At 45.5% G+C, this 20,926-nt stretch overlaps 1 protein-coding gene and 1 pseudogene across 15 annotated transcripts in view; both read right to left on the bottom strand.

Annotated features, from left to right (window-relative positions):
• Positions 1–20,926, bottom strand: part of SYTL3 (synaptotagmin like 3) — a 122,372-nt gene that overhangs the window by 89,322 nt on the left and 12,124 nt on the right. For 9 of the 15 annotated variants that reach the window (XM_054254577.2, XM_054254582.2, XM_054254581.2 and 6 more), the window contains 4 exons: positions 14,986–15,085; positions 13,530–13,602; positions 12,979–13,381; positions 10,391–10,609 (listed from right to left, as the gene is read on the bottom strand). In XM_054254577.2, the coding sequence (XP_054110552.1) occupies positions 10,391–10,609; positions 12,979–13,088 (329 nt within the window). In that variant the 5' untranslated portion in view covers positions 13,089–13,381; positions 13,530–13,602; positions 14,986–15,085. The remainder of the gene's footprint in view (positions 1–10,390; positions 10,610–12,978; positions 13,382–13,529; positions 13,603–14,985; positions 15,086–20,926) is intronic. The other 6 variants (XM_054254579.2, XM_054254576.2, XM_078370397.1 and 3 more) reach the window with 2 other exon arrangements.
• Positions 18,061–19,212, bottom strand: LOC144582231 (farnesyl pyrophosphate synthase pseudogene; annotated as a pseudogene).

The raw sequence follows: 20,926 nt of genomic DNA, 5'->3' as shown, positions 1-20,926 counted from the left end.
CAATCACAGAAAATGAAAACCAGCCACGGAGAAGGAAGAGGGAAAGGTGAAAGCCCCTAAGCAAATCAACACTGCAAATCACGGAAAGGACTCCCCCAGCCCTGGTTTCAGGACCTAGAGACGCAGAGCAATGAAAATTCTAGTCTCAAACCATCTAATGTAACCACCTAATCTCGTGTCATCCCAACTGACTACTCACGCAGTTTAAGCAGGAGCCAATTTGGCAAACAGAGATTTGGGCACAAACTCTAGGATGTCTCGGGCCTATTTGTGATTAAAAAATAGAAGGATAAAAATACTGTGGTATTTTTATAAAAGTAAAATATAAATTATAAAAATACCACAGCATTTGTATCCCTAAACCATACGACAACCAGCACTTTCTGCATTTGAGGCTGTTTCTTTTCAATGCTGGGTTTGGCCCAGGTCTCCATTACCCTTTCTTGCAAAATCAGCATTTCATAATCATTCCACAGTATCTTTTATAAGGACTCCCTTTCTACACCAAAAGTTTTTGTTTGTTGCTTTTTGCTTTAGACAGGGTCTCTCAATCTGTCACCCAGGCTGGAGTGCAGTGGTGCAATCTTGGCTCACTGCAGTCTCAACATCCCAGGTTCAAATGATCCCCCACCTCAGCCTCCCAAGTAGCTGATACTACTGACATGCGCCACCACGCCTAAGTTTTGTATTTTTTGTAGAGACAGGGTTTCCCTATGTTGGCCAGGCTGGTCTTGAACTCCTGACCTCAAGTGATCTGCCTGCCTTGGCCTCCCTAAGTGCTGGGATTACCAGTGTGAGCTACCACGCCCGGCCTAGTCCCAAGTTTACAAAGGAGGACCACCCATCGCCCTTAAAGTCTATGATAGAGGTAAGTAGATCCTCTGTTTCTGTCCTTGTTTGAATCACACCCTGTGTCGGCCCTAAGTAACCAAAGTATCCAGCCCTTTTCCCAGACGATTAAATCAGAATGAGGTTACGAAAGCTTCCTGGAACATTTTCTGAGCTCAGCGATAGGTCTGTGCCTTTAAACTTTTCAGAATCACGACTTCTTTAAAACTTTTCTCAATCAGCCCATAAATATATCTCAAAAGGCGAAAGCCTGGGGTGGTGGGGACAGCAAAAGCTACAGGATCAGGAGACCGGACCCTCGACTGACCTTCACATTAACTGCACGAGGACCACTAAAATTACAAACGCCAAGGGCTGGATGCCTCTTAATAAACCTCTGGGGGCTTCTGCATCCATTTTCACAGCCTGAATTCTGCGGATGCTGTCATTTCATTATCAAAAGAGAAATAACTGTTGAAAAACACTTTACAAATTCTAGCACACAAATGTTCAATAATAAGATGAACGGAGGACCCTACCAGAAAATATTTTGACCTTGTTACTAACACCAAGCAGTGAGCCAAACATGCATGTTGTGATGCACTTCGCATCTAAACTGCTTGCATCTGCAGGTGGCTGAGTTATGGCATCTGCGCTTTATGTTCCAAGAAAAGTCAGCATGACGTCCCTAGAGTTGCTTATTTCCACCATTCAGCTGACAAGGGATAGAAAATCGGTCTGCATAGCCAGGATTCTTCAAATACTTCAAGAAGCACATCTCCTGGCAGAGCTGCTCTCCAACCAGTACCCCAGTGGCAAGGAAGTCTCCAGAGAGCCCTTCAGACACATGAGCTACAAAAACTTCAAATCAAGAAGTTGCGTCAGTGGGACATGTCTGTAACTTCAGCCCTTTGGGAGGCCAAGGCAAGAGAATCGCTTGAACCTCGAGTCCCAGACCAGCCTGGGCAACACGGTAAAACCCAGTCAGTACCAAAAATACAAACATTAGCTAGGCATGGTGGTGCACACCAGTAGTCACAGCTCCTCAGGAGGCTGAGTTTGGGAGGATTGCTTGAGCCCAGGAGGTGGAGGTTACAGTGAGCCAAGATTGCACCACTGCACTCCAGTCCAGGCGATGGTGTGAGACCCTATCTCAAATAAAATATATTTTTTTAAAGCAGCAGCAGCAGAATCAGAAGCCACATATTGTAGAACTGAGATCAACTTAAATTTTTCATGATAGTTTGTCCAACTACTTGGTAATTTCCAGCTAAATTAGTCCTAGGCATGCATACAGTTGGATTTTTATTTCAAATGGTTTTTTTTTTGAGATGGAGTTTCGCTCTTGTCATCCAGGCTGGAGTGCAATGGCATGATCTCAGCTCACTGCAACCTCTGCCTCCCAGGGGAAAGCGATTCTCCCGCCTCAGTCTCCTGAGTATCTGGGACTACAGGCGCGTGCCACCAAGACCGGCTAATTTTTGAGTTTATGAGTAGAGATGGGGTTGTGCCATGTTAGCCAGGCCGGTCTCGAACTCCTGACCTCAGGTTATCCACCCACCTCGGCCTCCCAAAGCGTTGGGATTACAAGCATGAGCCACCATGACCGGCCCTACTTCAAATAGTCTTGCATCTAAAATGACTCATAGTCACAAAGCAAAATACTCATTTTTTTTTCCCACCAGATTGATCTGATTTCAACATCTTTACAGGAAAAAAGACTGATCATTGTGATTAAATCCTAGGTAACTATCAAAGGAATCAAGATGAAGACAAAAACAGGGTATTTATCAAGCCACTACCAACACTTCTTACGAAACATGAATAACTCTTCCTTGCTTAACCTCAGAGAGAAGGCAGGTGCACCCCCTGCGTGACATCCACAGCTATAAGCTCTGGCAGGCGCACAGCAGCCCCAGCGAATGAATAAATATCCTCCTCTCTGCAGGGGGACATCCTTAGAACTGAAAGGATAAGGTGGGATCCAAAATAGGTATAGCCCTGTAGCAGTGTGCACTGGAATTGAGTGGGTGTCACGCCCTCTCACCGTGTCAGGCAGGGCCACGCATGAGGGACCAAGCAGAAACTGTAAATGAGGGAAGGGGCTGGGAGGGGAAACCACAGGGAGGGATGGGCACTGTGCTTAACTAGAGGATACACTGCCTGTTTTAAAGCACTAAAATGAGCAATATTAAACACTGCATAGGTAAGAAAAACAAGGTCTGTGCCCTGCCTGCTGTCTGTTGATGTCAAGTTTGTGACTCCTGGTCTGTTACATCAGATAACCAGTCAATGAAAGTAAGAACAATTCTACTGCAGCTGACAGAGCTATACTTGTTTAAAGCTTTGACAATAAAAACGGTTAGATGCTGTACACTGACCTCTCTTCTTCCTGCAGACCTAAGAAGGGGGATCCACTGTGACCAGACGGGTGAGCAGAAGGCGGAAAGCAGGAGCACACACTCTCTGTGGGCAACCTGGCAACCTGGCTTTCTAAGAGACAACCAAGAGTTTCCCAAAAAAATGCCACAGGCAGAGTGCGTGGAGTCCAGAAGCCCAGCCCAGCAGCCTCTGTGACCATGCGTCACTGTGGACCCAGAGGGAACATTCAGAAAGCAGTTAGTCTCCAAAAACATCTAAGACCACCTGTGCAGAAAAGAAACAGCAAGACAGAAGAGCTAGATGGAGAGACGGCAGGACTAGAATAAGGGAATATTTTGTAAACTAACAAAGTCAGAGCAGATTCAACTCTGTTTCATCAGCAGAGAAGAGCAGAACTGGAAGGCTGGAAAGTTGAGTCCCTGAGGCTGACTTGGCAGTGACACTTGCCAAAACGTCAAAGAGTAAGAAAAAGACATTAAATGTTGAGGGAGAAGAATATTATTATTTTGAGACAGAGTCTCGCTGTTACCCAGGCTGGAGTGCACTGGTGCCATCTCGGCTCACTGCAACCTCTGCCTCCCAGGTTCCAGCAATTCTCCTGCCTCAGCCTCCAGAGTAGCTGGGATTACAGGTGTGCACCACCACACCTGGTTAATTTTTGTATTTTTAGTGGAGACTGGTTTCACCATGTTGGCCAGGCTGGTCTTGAACTCCTGACTTCAAGTGATCCACCCACCTTAGCCTCCCAAAGTGATGGGATTACAAGAATCTATAAAACATTCTTGGTGTGAACCCTAGATGCTAAACTGTCTTGTCTACCATGCGAAATGCCAGCCCAGAAAAACTCTCTCAGGGCTGCCCTCCCTTATAGGGTGACAGGTTTCAGCTGAACTAAGTAAGGTAACAACAGAGTATTAACAAAAGACAATGTGCAGAGAGCTTACTCGTTCTCAAAAAGATTTTAAAGGCAGGACTTACCCTGACTAATCAAGTGCTAACCATAGAATAAATTTCAATTTCAACAAGAATGACACACACACTATTGTGAAAACATTCCCTTTCAGTAAATACAAAAGAAACTTTTTTATCCAAAAAGTACTCCATAAATTTCTACTTTAAAAAAAAAAAAAAAAAAAAAAAAAGGCTGAATTTCTGTGTGTCGCTCAAGCTGGAGTGTAGTGCTCCGATCTCAGCTCACTGCAACCTCCACCTCCCAGGTTCAAGCAATTCTCGTGCCTCAGCCTCCCAAGTAGCTGGGATTACCAGCGCCTGCCACCATGCCCAGCTAATTTTTGTATTTTTGGTAGAGACTGGGTTTTACCATGTTGGCCAGGCTGGTCTCAAACTCCTGATTGCAAGTGATCCGCCTGCCTCAGCCAAAGTGCTGGGATCACAGGTGTGAGCCACTGCGCTTGACCATAAATTTCTACTTTTTATACATTTTGGAAACACAAGTTTTCAAGGAATGCTTATAATAATTACTCCTATTTGACACATGAATAAAAGTATCATAATTATCATCTATCCTGTTCCTATAGAAAATGGCATACATATACTACACGAAACAGCCATGCTATATTGTGATGCTATTTCCAATTCACAAAGAAAAAACTGTATATCAAAGAACAAAAGGCTTTCCCACGTAAAATTAGTCTTGAAAATGTGTAAATGTACAACTATGTGAAACATTGTACTCAGTCTATTTGTCTATATATACTTCTTCATATGAAACACATAAATACTTTCTATCAGCAACGTTAAAGGTAGGATTTAGGGGATAGAAAAGAAATAAGGTTTTGAAACAGGAAATGGTCAGCAGACAAACATCATCTTAACCTTGGCACCAGGCTAAAATCTTTTCTTGCCAACTCTCCTGTACCACACTTGGCATTCAATGTGTTTTCAGTCTTCTATAGAGTTAGACCTTTTTTGTACTCACTTGAAGAGAGGATGTATTTTCAAGAGTGAGAGTGAATTATTTCATTCTGAAGCACTAGTTATTTGCCTTTGTGAATATAAAATGAGGACTCAATATTTTATCAAATCCAGGAATTATAAAAATACTGGGAGTAGGTCAGGTGCAGTGGCTCACACCTATAATCCCAGCATTTTGGGAGGCCAAGGTGGGCGGATCAGCTGAGGTCAGGAGTTCAAGACCAGCCTGGCCAACATGGTGAAACCCCATCTCTACTAAAAATACAAAAAATTGGTTGGGTGTGGGGGTGCACCTGTAATCCCAGCTACTCAGGAGGCTGAGACAGGAGAATCGCTTGAACCCAGGAGGCAGAGGGTACAGTGAGCCAAGATCGCACCATTGCACTCCAGCTTGGGCAACAGGAGTGAGACTGTATCTCAAAAAGAAGAAGAAAAATACTGAGAGTATCAGTCTGAACTTTAAGAGATTATATTTTTTAAACTCTGGGAAGTTTTACTTTAGGCAGAAACAATTATAATAGAACTTCCTTTGAAATGTCACTTGATTTTCATTAGAAATTATTTCATGCAATGCAGAAAATACAATGCATCATCATGTAACAGTATCTTTACATCTAAGTCCTAATCTGAAATGCTGAATGACAACAAAAAAAAGTTTTTAAGTTTTTTTTTAGAGACGAGGTCTCACTATGTTGGCCAGGCTGGCCTCAAACTCCTGGGCTTATGCGATCCTCCTGCCTGGGCATTCCATGAGTAACTGGGACCACAGGCATAGACACACCACATCCAGCTCACCTCCCTTTGAATAAACTCTAAGATCTTACTTTAACCACTACTGTTCTGCAGCAATAACTCAAGACCCAACCTGAGAACTAAGAACATGATACTCAAATGCCAAGCTCTGGATCAATTTTTCAAACACACATAAGCTGCTCTTTGTTGGCATCAGGTGTGGTACAAGAGACAAGTTTGAGCAGGAAATTACCCTGAAATCAACAGTACCACCTGCTGCAACTTGAAACCTTCTGTTCTAACGATGGGATATAAGCTCTGTTGCACCTTTATTGTTGTTAAAATATTTGCAACTTAGAGAATTCTCTGTACAAATCAGTTTGGTTCCAAAGCACCTGATTGGCAGGAAACTGTTCCTAATGAAACGGGCAGTGTGTCCACAAATATCTGAAGCTGAAGAATAATCGATGTCTTGTGGTCACAGCAATTACAAAGCATGAAAAGAGAGATCACAATTTGAAGGAAAAGTCTTGAACAAGAGTAATTCCTCAGTAATCTTAAGGGAGAAGAGCATGTTTCTGTCAGACATAGAATTTGATGTTACCACTTAGTGTGTTAGTTTTAATAGAAAAAAATGAATGCAAACATAAATCATCAAGCTAAATCTTATTTTTTAAATGAAGCTGAAACAAACACAAAGCATAGTCTCCTCCTTGATATTTCAATGTAATTTTTACCATCTGCCATTTCACTGCAGAAATTGTCAAACTCCAAGGAAAGAAACATCAGTGGAAAGCAAGGGTGTTTCTGCTTTTAGCTTCTTTCTTTCTCCTCCCAAGTCACCCTCTGCTGATTGGCCCTGCTGAGGACAACACGCAGCCCCTTCACTACTGAAAGCAACTTTACTTTGTTCTTCTAAGTCCTTTCCAACATGCCTTTGATTACTGGGTTCTTTCTGTTCCTTCTCTTTTACTCTGTTTCTTTGGTTCTCTGCTGCCCTGTGATCCAGCTCAGCAAGCCAAGCGACCTGTCTGGCCAGTCCTCAGAATCGCTTTTCACCCTTCTGTCTTCTATCCGCTGTAATCAAGGTCCATCCTCCCTTTCCTGTCTCATGTTCCCCTTCACTATTGCCGCCAGCTTCCTCCCTTGCCGCCTCTCATTCACTGCAACAACTCTCAGGTCGCTCTCTCACCTTCACCTTCCGCCCTCCTGATTTTGCCCTGCAGAATCACGCACACTTTCGGCATAGTGTTCACTTGGCAAGGAGGAAATGCTCATCCTCCAATTCCTACTGCCTCTGAGGCAAGCTCTTCTGCGTGGCTTTTAAGACTGTTGGTTGGGCATGGTGGCTCACGCCTGTAATCCCAGCGCTTTGGGAGGCCGAGACAAGCAGATCACCTGAGGTCAGGAGTTCAAGACCACCCTGGCCAACATGGTGAAACCCTCTCTCTACTAAAAACACAAAAATTAGCTGGGCATGGTGGTGGGAACCTGCAGTCCCAGTTACCCAGGAGGCTGAGGCAGGAGAATCGCTTGAATCCAGGAGGCAGAGGTTGCAGTGAGCCAAGATTGCACCACTGCACTCCAGCCTGGCTGACAAGAGTGAAACTCTATCTCAAAAACAAAAACAAAAAAGACTCTGCCCTCCCGGGACGAGGCTCCCAGCAGGCTGGAGAGGACTGGAGATTCAGAGGGAGGCCTGGGAGGCCAGGGGACCTGGGTTGCAGTCTTCACCCTGTTCTTACTGATATGACCATGGACAAACCATCTCGTGTCTCTAATCCTCCACTTCCTCAACTATAAAACGAGGATGAACAATGTAGCTACCCTATAAGATTGTTTTAAGCTCCTAAGAAAACATTAAAGGCATATTCCAACCGTGGACGTTCTGAAAGTCATCTTGAGCCCCTCAGCCTGCCGTGTCTCCCTCCCCTGAGCTCCTGGGTCCCTGAGCAGCCTGGCACTCAGTAGTTCTAAGAGAAAACTTTCCCTGAAGACAGAAACTTTATCTTAACTGTCTCCTGGAGCCTCTCAACACACAGTCAGGGCCAGCACCTTCCACGGGCCTCTTGTTCTGCAGCCACTCGCAGCTGGTGGGCTGGTTTTGGTCATTGCTACCCTAGCACTTCCCCTTTCCTGATTTTAAAAACCGAGTTCTCATCCTGCTCAGAACCACAAATCTACTTTTTCTTGAGGAATGAACCTGAAGCAAAGGAAGAGGCATGGGAGACAATGACTGGGGTCAAAAACCATTTCCAGGTCCCCCTATGTGCCACAGTTATGAATGTCAAAGATCCTAAAGTGTCACAAAGTCTCATCTTTGTTTTGGTCCTAAGAGGAGGAGGACAGCCCAGATTGGATAAAGTTGGAGAGAGGACAGAGGGCTGTGGGGACAGGGAGCAAGGCAACGGGAAGGAAAATGCATGTCACCACCAACTACTTCGCTCTCTCCCCTCCCGACTTTCCTGTGAATGCACTCAGAGTCATGCAATGACCTTAGACATTTTGAAAACCCTTCTTATTTCAAAATAAGGAAGCTGGGGTTTTTGAAGTCAAGGTCATGTTTCATGTACTTAGAAGGTAAAGTTACAGTGCCTGAGACACAATGCTCACTAGGGCAGAGATTTCAACACTGTCAGCTTCCTGGGAGATTGCCTCAGACCTTGTCCTCCTGTTTTGATTTTTCATGTATAGTTCATTGTTAGAAGAAGAAAAAATGCTGAGAAATGTAACACCCTGCCCAGCAATGTTTACCATTAGACGTCAAATATACATGATTGATTGAAATGGGGAAGAAGACCCTGAGACCTTTCTAGAGATGATTTGGAATTGCGCTCTCTGCAGCCAGGGCAGCTCACAGTAACTCTTTATTTTTTACTCTCAAGCGAGGAAAAGCCTGAAGGATCTTGGCTTCAGCAAACCAAAGAAACACGACATGAGAAGGCGAATTCTGCCACTGTCTGTGTGACTTGGCACGCCATGAGTGAAATGGAAGGGACACGGCTCAAGAGCAAAGAAATCGGGTTGAGCCACTTCACCTCTCTGGCTGGATGACTGAAATACAGTAAGCCTTGCAAAGGGGCAGGACACTAGACGAATGCCGGTGTGTACATGAAACGTAGCCCTCCTGATGTGGGGGAGAGAAACCCCAGCCACCATGCCCACAGGGTATAAGCACCTCCCATAATCTTTGTCCCTGGGGCACTCACACATCTGTGGCAATATTTAGAAGTTATTTTCAGGCCAGGCATGGTGGCTCATGCCTGTAATCCCAGTATTTTGGGAGGCAAGGCGGGCAGATCACAAGGTCAAAAGATCAAGCCCATCCTGGCCAACATGGTAAAACCCCATCTCCACTAAAAATACAAAAAAATAGCCGGCTGTGGTGGTAGGCACCTATAATTCCAGCTACTCAGGAGGCTGAGACAGGAGAATCACTTGAACCCAGAAGGCAGAGGTTGCAGTGAGCCAAGATTGCACCACTACACTCCAGCCTGGGCAACAAAGAGCAAAACTCCGTCTCAAAATAAAAAAAAAAAAGTTGTTTTTTTAATCTGAGTCTCTGATGACTCCCGTTCATACCAGTCCTGTGATGTCCTTGTGCACCATCTCCCCCAGCAGACGGAGTCACCCCTCTAGTGATTTCAGGAAACTCGTGACCAGTTCATTCTTGCTTTGAGCAACGGGAGTCTAAGCCAAGTTGGGTCTTTATTGTTTTCAGAATGGGGAGTTTAAAAACACCAATTCCATGTTAAAACTGGTTTTTAAACCTGCTAACACCAATTGATGACTGTAACTGTAACTGTAGTCTGTCACTAATGGGAAGCCTGAGTATCAAAGACAGGTCAGCTTGCCTCCTTCAAAAAGGCAGTATTTAAAGCCTCATAGTATTACTCCGATATTCCCTGGATTATAATTTCCACTGGTACTGGAGGAGAGAAAGTAAGTGCTAAGGAAATGAAGGCATTTAGTTAAGAAATCTGAATGAACCTGAACTCCTGGGTTAGCCCATCCTTAGACTTAAACTTTTTTTTGTGGTTTAAACAGGTTCTTATTCTGAAACCCAGGCTGGAGTGCAGTAGTATAATCACAGCTCACTGCAGCCTCGACCTCCCAGGCTCAAGTGATCCTCTCATTTCAGCCTCCCAAATAGTTGGGGCTAAGGCATGCACCACCACACTTAGCTAACTTTTGTATTTTGTGTAGAGACAGGGTCTAACTTCACTGCCCAGGCTGGTCTCAAACTCCTGGACTCCAGGAACCCACCCACCTTGGCCTCCCAAAGTGCTAGGATTACAGTCATGAGCCACTGCGCTTGGCCCAAACTTCCATAAATGAAAAAAATGTTGTTATATGATAAAATTGATTTTTGGATGAGGATAACTTCCAAATCGAGGAAGGTAGCTCCCTGTCAGGTGCTCCATACACATTTCCTGGCTGAAGGTGAGGACCGAGTGCTCCCTTCATGAGCCGTTTGTGGACAGGTCTCCTCTGAGACCCAAGCCATGCTCACCTGTCCTCGAAGCACACAGTGCACTTCCAGCCAGGGGTCCCCCTGAGGAACACACGGCACTGGGTGCACACGCGGTGGCTGCAACCCCGGCACACAGCGCCCCGGTGCAGCAGGAGCCCCAGCACCTGCTGGCAGCGTGCACAGCACTTCTCTTTGTACTCCCGGTTCGTGCTCTTCGCTCCTTTCCACCGGAGATGCTGCAGGTGCGTCTTCAGTTTCCTGCAGCCCAGAGTTAAAGAAGATAACATTGAATGGAACACCCGACACCTGGCTACGGGGCAAGAGCCCAGGCGACACCACCCGTGGCAAGGGAAGGGGCTTTGGCATTCGACATCACTGGGCTCCCATGTGGCTGTGTGAACTGGGCTGTCACTCAGCGTCGAGGCTCAGGGGATTCCTCAACGTCAAACAGGTGATACAACGTTACCTCTCAGAGTTGCTGTGAGGACTAACTGGCAAAGTATAAAGAACATGCCTGGTGCAAAGAAGTTCCCTACCACGTCCGTCCCTTCATGCCCAAAGGCTGTTAAGATGGTAAGCAAGAATAGTTAGAGGAGAGGAAAAGACACAGAAAAGAGCATCCATTTTAATCTGGAAGGCCTGGAGCAATCTAGAAATACACAGCATACATCTCTGCTATTGGTGAGTTACCTAATTCCATCAACTGATGCTATGTTTTTGCTACTTTTTTTTTTTTAATTGAGTGGTTAGCCCACTTCTAGCCTCTCACTCCCCTAGACAAACAGCCATAGCGCAGAGAGACATTGCATTGGATCAAAAAAGGGTCATTACCTCCCTGTCAGGAAATGTCTATGATACCTACTGTAGAAGAAATGAGCCAATCCCAAGAAACAGGATGACATCAGGAACGAACTTTAAAACTCAGCTTTCAGGATCTGGCCTAGAATCAGCGCCCTCGGGAACAAACTTCCTCACCACCATACCTATGTCCTTTTGTTAATATCCAAAGTGATGTCTCTAAACCACTGGAAGATCTTTCCTCGTCAAATACAATTTCACTTTTCTCACCACATCACGGTTTTGTTTTCATTTTTTGTTGTTAGTGGTGGGAGGTTTTTTGTTTTGTTTGGAGACAGTCTCACTCTGTCGCCCAGGCTGGAGTGCAGTGGTGCAATCTCAGCTCACTGCAACCGCGGCCTCTCAGGTTCAACGGATTCTCCTGCGTTGGCCTCCTGAGTAGCTGGGATTACAGGCACCTGCCACCACGCCTGGCTAATTTTCGTATTTTTAGTAGAGATGGGGTTTCACTCTGCTGGCCAAGCTGGTCTCAAACTCCTGACCTCAGGTGATCTGCCTGCCTCGGCCTCCCAAAGTGCTGGGATTACAGGCATGAGCCACCGGGCCCAGCCTGTATTATAGTTTTTAACAGAGGAAAGCTTAAGAGTACACTTAGAGAGCTTTGAAATAACAGAGAGGATGAGGAAAGAATACTATACCAGAAAATCCCCTCACTCCTCAAGCATTTCGTTGTCCGAAGTTTTGTTTTCTAACGTGTTTTGCCATTAGAAACCAAAGCAAACCAAAATACATATCCCACCTGCTTTTTTTTTTTTTTTTTTGAGACGGAGTTTCGCTCTTGTTACCCAGGCTGGAGTGCAATGGCGTGATCTCGGCTCACCACAACCTCCGCCTCCTGGGTTCAGGCAATTCTCCTGCCTCAGCCTCCTGAGTAGCTGGGATTACAGGCACACGCCACCGTGCCCAGCTAATTTTTTGTATTTTTAGTAGAGACGGGGTTTCACCATGTTGACCAGGATGGTCTCGATCTCTTGACCTCATGATCCACCCACCTGGGCCTCCCAAAGTGCTGGGATTACAGGCTTGAGCCACCGCGCCCGGCCCCACCTGCTTATTTTCTAAACCTCATTTCCTTCCTAGACATGGACAAACGAGCGCCAACCTGTTTAAAGATGGATCTTGGCAGCGAAGGCGGAACCCTGATAGAGTTCAGCACACTTTTCTAAATGTTAACCTGTACCCAACAGCCTCGCAGCTTACAGACAGCCAGGGAAGAAGTTCCCTGTTGGCAAAGCAGTCATGGAACAGGCTAAGCGGGTTCATATTTTATGCTCCCCGGTTCCTCAAAGCCAACCGGGAAGCAAAAGCGATCAAATAGAAAACACAGGGCTGGATCCCATCGGATTTGCTCTTCTGAGCTGCTTTCTTTGCTTTTCTCTACGCCTCTGGGCACCGTCAAAAATAAGGTAGGAAAACCCTTAACCTGAGGTCTTTCCAGAAAGAAGGGGTCAACTGGAAGCCTCAAAACGTCCCTTGAATATTTCCCACAAAGTCAGCAAACAGATAGCAGATGGCAGACAGCAAACTTACAGCCCAAAGGCACCGTTTTAAATAAATAACAAGAGCGGCCTCCCTCCTACTGGGCATCTTCTACGTTTAGTTAGATAATGAAGATCGTCTCCACCAACAGCCCTTACTTAGGACCCTTCTCAGGCACGAAGCCCAGAGGCACGGGGCAGAGATTTGTAAGCAAGCAGCAGCAACGGAGTGGCGGGCCCCGAGAAGAGAAAGCTAAAAACCCAAAGTGACCCCAGGAAGGGGCAGCATACCGTATCCTCTCCTCCTCTGTGTTTTGAACCGCCTGGTCTCTGTACAGGACCTGGAGAACGGCCTCAAGTTCTAGCTCCTTGAGGGCATGCAGATCTATTTCTTGGGCCATTTCTTCTCCCTTTTTGTTGACCCAGGTTAGAAGAGCTTCACTCCACGGACCAAGCTCCCTGCAGATGAGCGGCGGAGGCCAGCTGCAGCCAGCCTTGTTTAAAGAGCTCCCTCTCCTATTTCATTGGCAACTGTTTTGCTCGTGGCTTTTTCCTTTTTAACTGTGTCATACTCCTGAGAAGAAGAAGGTCTCAAGAGGTTGTCGGTTTGTTGGAGTTACCGCTCGCAGAGCCTGGTGCCACGGGGAAGGGGCGGGGGGTGTTTTCACCGGGTTCCGCTGCTGCTGACATCCATCTAAGACAAAAGCATATCTTTTTTCTGAGGTTTCACCAGAGATTGATATAAATTATGTACAGCTGCAAGCAGATAACTTCTGCAAAGCAGAAGTATCTCAAGCTGAGGAAATTTACAAATAGCAATCAAAAGAGTATCAATGACTCACAGAAGTTAACCTTCCAATAAAGATGCTTCCAGGTGAGCAGGGGCGATCACTAAAAACCCAGCCCATTCAATACCTGTAGGAAAAAAAAAAAAAATGGCAACATCTTTCTTAGCTTAAGTATCTCTGCAACATTACTTCCAAAAAGACAAAATAGTCTACACAAACCCTTGCATTTTCTGCTCGTGGTGATAATGTAACATTTTGAATTTTCTTAAACAACACTTCTCATTTCTAAAAGCCTCAACCTTCCAAACTTGAATTTTCCAAATATGAATTCCATATCTTCAGTGGTCAGAGGACATAAAAGTCTGTGATAAATGTACATTATCCTAATTGAAGATACATTAGAAAAATGACATTCTCAAGTATTGGCTATTATTTTTACAGTTAACTTCGCTCAAAAAATTTTAATCAGTTAGGGAGGGATGAAGCGGCATCACCACAAGCTCAGCCTACCAATTACTTAGTCTTGAATAAGTGTCATCAGCTGCCTTCTGCATTAGCTCTTTTTGTTTAATGGCAGTTAAAGGTTCTGCATACATCCTTTTACCCAGAAAATGTAGAAGATCAAATCAACATACTTCCTATACTTCCTATTTTTGTTATTAAATCTATGTGAATCCCTTAGTGATAAGACGTCCTTTCAATGTTTTAAAAGCTACACTTCCTTTGCTGGGCTTCAAAAGAAATCCACATTATATTCATTTATGATTCATAGCAAATTAGTGAATGACAGGCTAATAGAGCTCTAAGGTATCATTTTCTTTAAGCAAAGGTTCTTAACCTTTTTCTTAATCTTTGGTAGACTGGTGAAGCCTGTGTATTTAAATGCATAAAATATACTGTGTTACACAGGAAATTGATCATACTGAAATATTTTAGAATTGTAATATAGTAATATATGTGTTCATTGATGCATGAAATGTTAAGATCTAGCAGTGATCTAAGGACTCCCATAATTTCAAAGTAGTGATGAACAGAAACACTGTTTTGAGATATCTACAACATATCATGTGGTATGAAAATATCCATGATTTCTGTTGGTGACAAAGTCACAAGTTCTGCAGATTCTACTGTGGTTTCTTGCCTATATCCGTACTTCAAGGAAATGCTAAATTTTAGTTAAAGTTTAATAAAAATAAAGATTTAATTTTTTCTCTATTCAAGTTCATGGGCCTATTGGCCAAGGATTGCTCGGTTATGGAATTCAATATTTGTCAGTTTCCCTACCGTAAAATAAAATTAAAATATATTGTTCATCCCAATTGCAGAGCTTGCATGAGGCACAGAAAATCCAGAGCTCTGAAAAGGGATGGTCCTGGCGTCTAGTCTTTGATAACGCACCCACAAGCACCTGCTCTCCAAAGGCTTCCTGTCTAGACGAAGGGAAAAGTCACAAAGCAACAAGGCCTTTAGGCCCTTGCCTGGCTGGGCTGGTGCCTGGCTGGGCTGGTACCTGGCTGTGCTGCAGGGGTAAAGCCTCCTCCCTCCTAAGATCCAGGTTCCAGATGAACAGATGAAACTAGCAGCCCTCAGTGCCCCAAGGATCTGAGTCTCTGGAAAAGTGGAAAGTAATAGAAAACAGCGTGTGACCAAGTGCCAGGTGTCAAGGTGCAAATTAGCCATCAAGTCACCAACTTCATGAGCCCATTCTTCTCAACTTTCCCCTCAGTTCTTCATGCTGTCTTCTTATTTCCACTCTACTAACCATACTGCTGGATGCAGAGCTAGCTGGTTTGTCTGATTCCTGAGTTTTTATTTACTTATTTTGAGACAGGACCTCACTCTGTCACCTAGGCTGGAGTGCAGTGGCATGGCCACAGCTCACTGCAGCCTCAGCCTCCCAGGCTCAAGCGATCCTCTAGCCTCAGCCTCCTGAGTAGCTGGGACTACAGGCTCAGGCTACCATGCCCAGCTAAGTTTTTTCTGTAGAGACGGGTTTCGCCATGTTGTGCAGACTGGTCTGCGCTCACACAGTCTTGCCTGACCCTCCCAAGTGCTAGGTTTACAGGCCTAAGCCACTGCACCTGGCTCTTGGGTGTTTTTAGTGAGGAGTTTTTGCACCTGCCTGCAAACACGTGCTCCATGCACTGTGCTTTCTTTCCACGTGGCTGTTTGTGCCCCACTCTCTGGCTCTGGTCTCCAGCTCTCCAGGTAAGCAGGACCACATAGCTGCAGTCCTGGCTGGTAATGACACCACCCAGTGACCTGGTGGGGGTCTCAGAAATACTCAACGGCTCGCCCATTCAGGTGGCTGGGTCTTATGCATTTTAGAAATACAGGGTTCAATGATCATTACAAAGCACTATCCTCACTTTCCCAAACCCACACCTGTGGACCCCACCTGTGAGACGCGCCCTTTCCACCGCTAAATGAGCGCTCACGCTCCCCCTAGTGGCCATTCACTCGGATTTACAGAAAAATGAAATCATTTCCGGGATCCATTCATCCAGTCATTCAGTAAATATTTCTTGAACACCCCAGGCGCTGATCCAGGTTCTTAAGGTTCATGACTTGACCAATTGGTAATTTATACCCTATTCTACTTCTAACAAAAATATGATGCAGCTTCCAATAAAAGCATATAGAAGACAGCTAAAATAGAGTCAGAGAGACAGCAGCAGCAAGTGAAAAGGGGCTGATAATTCTACCAAGAACATGAAGTAACAGTGACCGCACTTGAGCCTTAAGAGCTTTGCCTTCCTGGTAGCCAAGGCAAAGCAAAACAAAATGAAATGAAAAGTCAAGATACTGTCTGTAGCTTTAACACACCGAAAGAAACAGAAAGACATCCTCAAGATGCAAACGACAAAGACAATCGGCTGGGCACAGTGACTCACGCCTGGAATCCCAGCACTTTGGGAGGCAGAGGCGGGTGGATCAACTGAGATCAGGAGTTTGAGCAGCCTGAACAACGTGGCGAAATCCTGTATCTACTAAAAATACAAAATTTGCCGGGTGTGGTGGCAAATGTCTGCAATCCCAGCTACTCGGGAGGCTGAGGCAGGAGAATCACTTGAACCCAGGAGGCAGAGGTTGCAGTGAGCCAAGATGGCACCACTGCACTCCAGCCTGGGCAACAAGAGTGAAACTCCGTCTCAAAAAAGAAAAAGACTAAGACAATCAACTCCCTAGACAGTGGCTTGGCAGAAGATGCCAAACTGCACTTTCTGTATCATTATATTGATCTCAAAGCCAAGGATATAGCACTACATTATAATTCATTGAAAGTATTTCAGATACAGACCAAAGCAGGACACCTTCTGATGTTCCCAGTTGCCTCGGACAAAGCTTGCTGTTCTTCACTTTAGAGACTTTCATCCTAGCTTCTATAAACCGTGTGACTCAAGTACTTGTTTAGCACTTAGACTATGGTTTAGCATCTACTATCAGTAAAGCCTTCTATTGATAAAATTGAGATATACTTCTTTTTTTGAGACAGAGTTTCACTCTTATTACCCAGGCTGGAGTGCAATAGCATGATCTCTACTCACTGCACCTCCACCTCCACCTCCCAGGCTCAAGTGATTCTCCTGCCTCAGCCTCCAAAGTCACTGGGATTACAGGAGTGTCACCACACCTGGCTTTTTTTTTAAGTACAGACAGGATTTCACCATGTTGTCCAGGCTGATCTCGAACTCCTGACCTCAGGTGATCCACCCACCTCAGCCTCCCAAAGTGCTGGGATTATAGGCATGAGCCACTGTGCCTGGCAAATGTACTCTTTTGTTTAACCTTGGAAGGTCCACTCCAAATGAGGGGTGACTTTTTGCAATGATGCAAGAGGTATAGCATAGAGCACCATCCTACGGTAGCATCAAGATTGACCAGGAAGCTAGGAAGTCATTTCTCTTTGGTTTCCACTAGTGTCCCCACTGGCTTGATGGCTTTGGACATTCCATTGAACATATTTGAACCACAGTTGCTTCATTTCACGGGGACCCGTTCCAGATTTTCAGTGGGAGCAGTACCATACTCCCATCTTTAGGAATGTGTGGAGTATATTTGATTGTCACAGTGACAAATAACTGTCTTGCACTTTCACATAAATGTTGACAAGTCATTTAGGCAAAAAAAAATTTAATTATCTAATAATAGAATTTAACTCATATTTAAAAGTACATTTTGCAGGATTCTGATATACTCCAAATGTTCTAGAAATGCAACATGGAAGCTGAAGGAAGACTGTACTTTAATTTCAAACTTTAACAAGAATTTTGTATTGCTTCAGAAAGATATCAGAGGGCAGCACTGCTTACAGCCCTGGAATCAGTGTGCTGTGTACTGCGGCCCACGTTTGCAGGCCGCGTCCTCAACAGGATTCTATGTTTGCAAACATCTGACTGCTTCACTTTGTCTTCTCACGTAGTTTACATCTGCAAGTACATATTATATTGTAATTCACTATCCCTTTGCTTCCTGTTTTGAGACACAGTCATAGTCTGTTTTTCCAAGACAAAATATGCCTCAGTGACAATTTCCTAATTTTATTTTATTTATTTATTTATTTATTTATTTTTTTACACAATAATTTATTTATTGAGAGCCTCCTCTCCGCCCTTGCAGTCTCTAGGTCACTTTTTCCGCTTGTAGATTTTGCGCGCAAGCCCCAGAAAGATAGCTGGGGGCAGGGGCGCTGCGTACTGTTCAATCAGAGCCATAATGTGGTTGTAACTGTCTTCCTCATACTTCGAGAACACAGCCGGCAGATCCAGCTCCTCATATAATGCCTTCACTCTGGCCACCTTCTCAGCCTCCTTCTGCCCGTAATTTTCCTTCAGGATCTGGCGCTGTTCCGGAGTGGACCGTTGCAGACACTGGACCACGAGCCAGCTGCATTTGTTGTCCTGGATGTCAGTGCCAACTTTGCCAGTCACACTGGGGTCCCCAAAGAGGTCAAGGTAATCATCCTGAATCTGAAAGAACTCTCCCATCTCCAGCAGGATCTTCTTGGCATTGGCATGCTCCTTCTCGCCATCAATTCCTGCCATGTACATGGCTGCAGCTACAGGAAGGTAGAAGGAGTAGAAAGCCGTCTTGTACTTGACAATGGATTTGTACCTCTTTTCAGTGAATCTGTCGAGATCCACATTGTCCTGAGGGGCTGTGATGAGGTCCAGGGTCTGCCCAATCTCAGTCTGATAGGAACTCTGCAGGAAGAGCTCGATCAGGTTCAGGTAAAAGGGCTGCTCCTGGCAGTAGAGATTCAGCAGGCGGTATATACATGCTTCCAGAAGGATAGCATCATTGATGGCATCCAGACCCACACCTGGCTTCTGATACCAGCAGATCTGTCCCCGGCGGGTGAGGGATGAATCCATGATGTCATCTGTCACCAGGAAGAAAGCTTGCAGCAGTTCCACACACCAGCCCATAGTCAGGGCCCGCTGGAGACTATCAGCATCCTGTTTCCTTGGCTCCATCAGCTCCCGGAACGCTACTAGCACCGTCAGACCCCGTGATACTTGCCTCCAATGGCGTTGTACTCCAGGACCTCCTTGAGCCAGGCAATAGCATCTCCTGTCTCTGGGTGCCCCATCTCATCCTCAGTCAGCACCCTAACGATCTGGGAGAAGTGCTGAACGAAATCCTGCTTTTCTTGGGCATAAACATCTGATTTTGGTCTCCATTCATTCTGAGGGAGGAGCAAAGGGCTCTGTTCCTGGTTGCGGGTTCCTGCTCCAATTTCCTAATTTTAAAATTGTCTTTCAAGTTTTTTGTTTTGTTTTTTCGTAAGGTTCGTCCTAGCCATTAGTGACTTTGTTTTGTCTTGCTCTGTCGCCAGGCTGGAGTGTAGTGGTGCAATCTCGGCTCACTGCAGCCTCCGCCTCCCAGGTTCAAGAGATTCTTCTGCCTTAGCCTCCTGAGTAGCTGGGATTACAGGCGCCCACCACCACGCCTGGCTAATTTTTGTATTTTTAGTAGAGACAGTGTTTCACCATCTTGGCCAGGCTGGTCTCAAACTCCTAACCTCGTGATCCACCCACCTCAGCCTCCCAAAGTGCTGAGATTACAGGTGTGAGCCACCGTGCCCAGCCTGCCACACTCTTACTGTTGGACCTTCAAGGGCCAGATCAAGGCTATCTAGTTAAGAATCTTTCTCCTTATTTAGAATCAAAATCCATTGCTCCTTCCAATGTACCTGCTTTCTACTTTGTATATCTCGATGCTGACCCTGATTTCATTCTGTCTTGAGTGTTCCCCTTCTAGGGACAGCATCAGATTTCAGCGATTCCCCCATCACTCAGCAAGGAGGCACTTGATGTTTGGCTTGAATTGAGAAACCTGGTGACTGTTGCAACATGGAGATTTACTGCAGTGTCCGGCTTCCTTCCTAGGGCAGGGCACCTGCGTTCAAGTAGAGCAGGAAGTAAGGACGGGCAGGGGGCAGGTGAGTACTCACTGCAGAAAGCCTCAGTCTTCAGAAATCCAAAAAGCATAGGAAAATCTCCGTCATTTTGGAATTTAACAAGAATCTTTGCAATTGTATTTTAATGATGTCACAAAGGAATTCACAGTCTCATAGCTTGAGTAATGAAATCTCTCAGATCCATTTTCCCAGGATGATATTTATTCGGTCACTCTCTCACTCACTCAACAAGATCTTAAATGCTGCTGATGATGTCCCAAGCACAGAGTCAGGCACCGGCCTCACCCGCCCGGAGCTCATATTCGTCCCCTAACTCCCCTGCTGCGTTTGAATAATGGTGCCTGTCTTTGTTTTACAGCACTCCATCGATCAGCCTGATTTTATCTGGCAATTAAAAATGAATAAATCCCACACCACAGCACCACCTGGAAGGAAATACTCTCCTGAAGCCACTTAGAGAAGTCCCCCACACTCCTGTCTCTGTGTCACTTTTGGAGCCAGCCAGTCGGGGCTCATACCCAGCCAGGACTCAGCCACGTGCTCTCTCAGGCCAGCTGCTTCATCTCTGGGAGACTGGCCTTCCTCCTCCACGACAGGGAGCCATCCCTGCTTCTTAGTGGAACTCACTGAGTCATCCAGGCACAGCCCTAGAGCAACAGCCAGAATAAAGCAAGCCCAACTCGAAAGGGTTCCTTCTACTACCGTTCCATCTCCCCTTCTAGAAGGCCCAAGAATAGGCAGCAAAGCCACTGCCCTGGGATTGCGAGGGATGCAGGCAGCCTGGGGATAGCTTCACGTGAAGTGTTTCCATAGGTCTTTATCTGGTCACGCTGTATTCCAGTAGAACTTGGGCATCCAGACAAACAGCTGGGTTATGGTGTTGGGTGCGTCAGTTCAACACTGATTTTATTGGCCTCTATATCAAGCAGGTGACAGATATCAAGGACCTAAAAAGAAGTGAGATCCAATCCTTGCATTTAAGGGCCCATCCCAGCCAGAACATGGAACATAGACAAATAAGTCATAA

The sequence above is a fragment of the Callithrix jacchus genome, chromosome 4 (assembly GCF_049354715.1).
Source record: "Callithrix jacchus isolate 240 chromosome 4, calJac240_pri, whole genome shotgun sequence".
NCBI lineage: Eukaryota > Metazoa > Chordata > Mammalia > Primates > Cebidae > Callithrix > Callithrix jacchus.
This window is presented reverse-complemented; position numbering and strand designations above follow the sequence as displayed.